The sequence below is a fragment of the Penaeus japonicus genome, unplaced genomic scaffold (assembly GCF_977035675.1).
Source record: "Penaeus japonicus unplaced genomic scaffold, GWHDUDI00000001_assembly GWHDUDI00000010, whole genome shotgun sequence".
NCBI lineage: Eukaryota > Metazoa > Arthropoda > Malacostraca > Decapoda > Penaeidae > Penaeus > Penaeus japonicus.
In genome coordinates this window covers 23,110,801-23,115,800 of record NW_028234412.1, presented here as the reverse complement: position 1 = coordinate 23,115,800, position 5,000 = coordinate 23,110,801, and the positions used below count along the sequence as shown (strand labels likewise).

Sequence of the window (5,000 nt, the reverse complement as noted above, 5' to 3'; positions counted from 1 at the left end):
CGTACAGAACCACCATCCAGTCTCACCATACAGAACCACCACACAGAACCACCACACAGAACCCTCATCCAGAACCCCCATCCAAAACCACCACACAGAACCACCATACAGAACCACCATCCAGTCCCACCATACAGAACCATCACACAGAACCCCCATCCAGAACTCCCATCCAGAACTCCCATCCAGAACTCCCATCCAGAACCACCATCCAGAACCTCCATCCAGAACCACCACACAGAACCACCATACAGAACCACCGTACAGAACCACCATCCAGTCCCACCATACAGAACCACCACACAGAACCACCACACAGAACCCCCATCCAGAACCCCCATCCAGAACCACCATACAGAACCACCGTACAGAACCACCATCCAGTCCCACCATACAGATCCACCACACAGAACCCCCATCCAGAACCCCCATCCAGAACCCCCACACAGAACCCCCACACAGAACCCCCATCCAGAACCCCCACACAGAACCCCCATCCAGAACCCCCACACAGAACCCCCATCCAGAACCCCCATCCAGAACCACCATACTCACACTCCGAGCGATCTGCGCCAGTTCCCCGATGGTGATGCGCCGGTTCGAAGCCAGCGGGTCGCGCATGACGTCATCCGAGGGCGTGATCTCGGCGATGCGACTCTCGTAGTGAAACAAATGCGCAGCGAATTCCATGGCGTCGGGTCCGCTGGCGTCGAAGAGCTTGACCGTGTCTTTGATGTATTGTTTGTAGGCGTTCTCGATCTGAGGGGTGGTGGGGGGATGGGGGGATGGGGGGATGGGGTGGAGGGAGGAAGGGGGGGTGGGGGAAGGCGAGGGTGTTTTTTTTTTGGGGGGGTATGAGGGAGGGGAGGGGAGGGGGGGTAGGTTTTAGAGGGAGGAGGGGAGGAGGGGAGGGGGAATAGGTTTTAAGGGTAGAAGGGAAGGAGGGGGATAGGTTTTAGGGGGAGGGGGAAAGGAGGGGGAGTTTTTTTTTTGGGGGGGAGGAAGAGGAGGTTGGGGTTGAAAGGATGGGGGTGGGGAGAGATGGGTTGGGGTGGGGTTAGGGGTGGAATTGGGTCGGGGTAGGAGGGAGGGGGAAGAGGTATAGGGGTGAAAGGGGTGGGAGGTAGGGAGGGGTTGAGGTGGGCAAGAATAATAATAGATAGTAATTACTACAATGTAAATAGTTATGACAATAGCAGTAATATTAGAAGCAGTATTGATAAAGATAATTAGATTATAGTAATGATGATAATAATAATAATGATAATATTAACAGTAATAAAGATAATAATGATGATAATCAAAACGATAACAATAACAGTAGGAAGAAATATAATATCAATATTAACAATAATAATGATAGTAATCATCATTATCATCATATTTCTATCATCATCATTAAGATTAACATTATCTTTCTCATCATTACTATTCCAACGATTAAAATAACCATAATGATAATATTGACAATAACTCCATCATTGATGATAATAACAACATCCTCACCGACAATAACAACAACAATCAAAGAAAGAAAACAAGAAGAAAAAAAAATGATTGTAATAATCATCATAATCATCATATTTTTATCATCATCATTAAGATTAACATTATCTTTCTCATTATTACTATTACAACGATTGAAATAACCTTAATGATAACATTGACAATAACTCCATCATTAATGATAATAACAACATCCTCACCGACAATAACAACAACAATCAAAGAAAGAAAACAAGAAGAAAAAAAATGATAGTAATATAACATTATCTTTCTCATTATTACTATTACAACGATTAAAATAACCTTAATGATAATATTGACAATAACTCCCTCATTGATGATAATAACAACAGCAACAGCAACCTCACCGACAATAACAACAACAATCAAAGAAATAAAACAAGAAGAAAAAAAACCCGCGTGATCCTCGCAGCGTCTACAAGCAAACCGGCCAAGATTCGAAATCCACAGGAAGCCATTCGCTTAATAATACAATCCTGCCGAGTATCGAAAGGAACTCTCTGAGGAAACTGTGTAGATCCTGGATAGCTTTTTTCGAGGCTTGAGTATCTTATAAAAGATAAAAAGGAAATGGAAAAAAAAGGAAAAGGCAAAAAAATGGCTGTCGTTTTGCTGACCTTGTCTGACCCGGTATGAATACTAACGTAGAATAACATTGTCCTTTTGGGTGTGGGTGCTTTTTTTTCTGTATTTTCTTTGTTGTTTATGTTATGCTTTGGGGAGGTTGGTGTGAGTGTGTGTGTGTGTGTGTGTGTGTGTGTGTGTGTGTGTGTGTGTGTGTGTGTGTGTGTGTGTGTGTGTGTGTGTGTGTGTGTGTGTGTGTGTGTGTGTGTGTGTGTGTGTGTGTGTGTGTGTGTGTGTGTGTGTGTGTGTGTGTGTGTGTGTGTGTGTGTGTGTGTTCCTTCCCTCTGTCTTGATATTGGGATCTGTTTTTTTTTTTTTCGTTTTTCTTCTATTTCATTATCTTATTCTATCTTAGCCCTTCGTCTATTGACATTCCTTATCTCCTCTTCCATGCTTTACTGTCTCCCCTATGCCTCGTATCTTATAGCCTTCTAATCTAACTTTCTCCATTCCCTCCCTTTCCTGCGTCTATCATTTCCAGCCCTTTCAATATTTTTTTCTTTCTTTCTTTCTTTTTTTACTTTCCTACATCAGCCTTTTTTTCTTATCATTTTTTCCTCTATCCTTTTTTTCTTATTATCTTCTTTTCTTTTTCTTACGTTTTTTCCTTATATCTGAGATTCTCTATCTATTCGTATTCTATTGTTGTTGGTTTTTTTTTCTTTATCCAGTCGCTTTCTCCTTCGCCTTCTTATTTGCCTCCTCTATTTCTCATTCTTCCTATTCTCCTTTTCCTCCCTCTTTTCCTTCTCCTTCTTCTCCTTCTTCTCCTTCTTCTCCTTCTTCTCCTTCTTCTCCTTCTTCTCATTCTCTTTCTTCTCATTCTGCATCTTTTTTATCTCCTTCTCTTTCTCCCTTTCTTTCTTCTACTTCTCCTCCTACATCTTATCTCTCTTTCCGTCTCCTATCTCCTATCTCTTATCCCCTATCACTTATCTCCTATCTCCTATATCTCCTTCTCCTTTTCCTATCACCTATTTCCATCTCCTCTTTCCTGTCTCCTACCTCATATCTTCTACCTCTTATCTCCTATTTCCTATCTCTTAACTCCTATTTTCTATTGCCTATTTCCTATCTCCTGTTCCTATCTCGTATCTCCTTTTCCTTCTCTTATTTCCTGCCTCCTATTTCTTATCCCCTATCCCCTATCTCCTCTTTCCTGTGTCTTATCTCCTCTTTCTTATCTCCCATCTCGAATATCCTATATTAAATCTCCTATCTCCTATTTCCTTCTCCTTCTCCTTCTCCTATTTCATATCTCCTTCACCTTCTTATATCTCTTACTTCCTACCTTCTCTTTCCTATCTCCTATCTCCTCTTTACTATCTCTCATCTTCTATCTCCCATATCCCATCTCTTCTCTACCATCTCCTCTCTCCTATATCCCATCTTCTATTTTTAATCTACTATAACTTACCCCCTATCACCTACCTCCTATCTCCTATCTCCTATTTCCTATCTCCTTCTCCTTCTCCTATCTCCCATCTCCTATCTTCTTCTCCTTCTCCTCCTACTTTTCGTTCTCTTTAAGAAAAATCTTATTTAGCAAGACGGCCTTTCAACACAATAGTTTCTGGAGTCGCATTTTCTTCATTATTTTATGTTGCAGTTTTCAATTTCCCTTTTTGCTGTTATCATTATTGTGCTGCTTTTTCATTATGATTATCAGTAATATTGTTATTGTTATCATTGCTGTTGTCATTATTGCCATCACTATTACTGCTGTTTTTTATATCCATGTTTCTCATAACTATTGTTGTTGTTGTTTTTGTTGTTGCAATAATTTGTAATCATCATTATTATTATTGCTGTTGCTGATATTGATATTGTTGATATAATCATTACTAGCATTACTGTCACTTTGATTATCATTATTGTTCTCTTTGATATTGATCGATATGTGTACATTGTCGTTCTTATTGTTATTATCATCATCATTACTGATATGATTTTTTGATCATCGTTATCATTATTATCATCACTATTATTATCATTAGTATTATCATCATCATTGTCATTATAATTGTTGTCAGTATTATTGTTATTACTTTATCTATCATAATCATCATTATCATTGATATTATTATAATCATAATCATTTTATGACTATTAATATCATTATAATTGTTAATCGTTATTCTCCTAATCGTCCTTATCATTGTTATCATTATTACAATAACCATTATCATCCTCCTCGTTATTATCAGTATCATCATTATCATTAATAGCAAGTTATTTCATATCCTAAATCAAGTATATTTTTATCCCTTGCCACATATTAGATTGAAATATCTTTAATCCGTTTTCTTTAAAAAACGGGTCGGGCATTTCTATGATTTGAGACCACACTAAAGTAAAAAGAAAACGAGTATAATAAACACAGGATTTTTATCTCCTTTGTGGTATCCTTGTCTTATTTTTTCCTCTTTCCTTCTCTTCTATTTAATTTCCACCATCCGTTTCTTTTTAATTAGTTAGATATGGTAATTAAAACACTTTGTAAAAGCTATTTACTTTACATGTAAATTAGCTTCTTGATTATTCTTTTTTCTCTCTTTTTTCTTCCCCTTCTTTCCTCTTCTTATTTCAATTCTTTTCTTCGTTGTTTTGATTATTGCTGTCATGAATTTCATTATTGCAGTTATTGTCATAACTAGGTTATCATGATGTTTCATTATCTCATTAATATCATTATCACTGTTAGTTATACCACCTTCATTATCATCAGTGACGTCATCTTGGGTACAATTAGTTTCATTATCATCATCTTCATTTTTCATTTTCATTTCATATTTATGCGTGTGTGTTTGTGTGTGTTAATGTGTGTTTGTGTGTGTGTGTGTGTGTTT

At 38.1% G+C, this 5,000-nt stretch overlaps 1 protein-coding gene across 1 annotated transcript in view; it reads right to left on the bottom strand.

The window, feature by feature from the left end:
- LOC122256547 (endothelin-converting enzyme 2) overlaps positions 1-5,000 on the bottom strand; it is a 209,629-nt gene that overhangs the window by 19,023 nt on the left and 185,606 nt on the right. Inside the window, exon 6 of the mRNA XM_086540347.1 lies at positions 556-759. Coding sequence (XP_086396473.1) covers positions 556-759 — 204 coding nt within the window. The remainder of the gene's footprint in view (positions 1-555; positions 760-5,000) is intronic.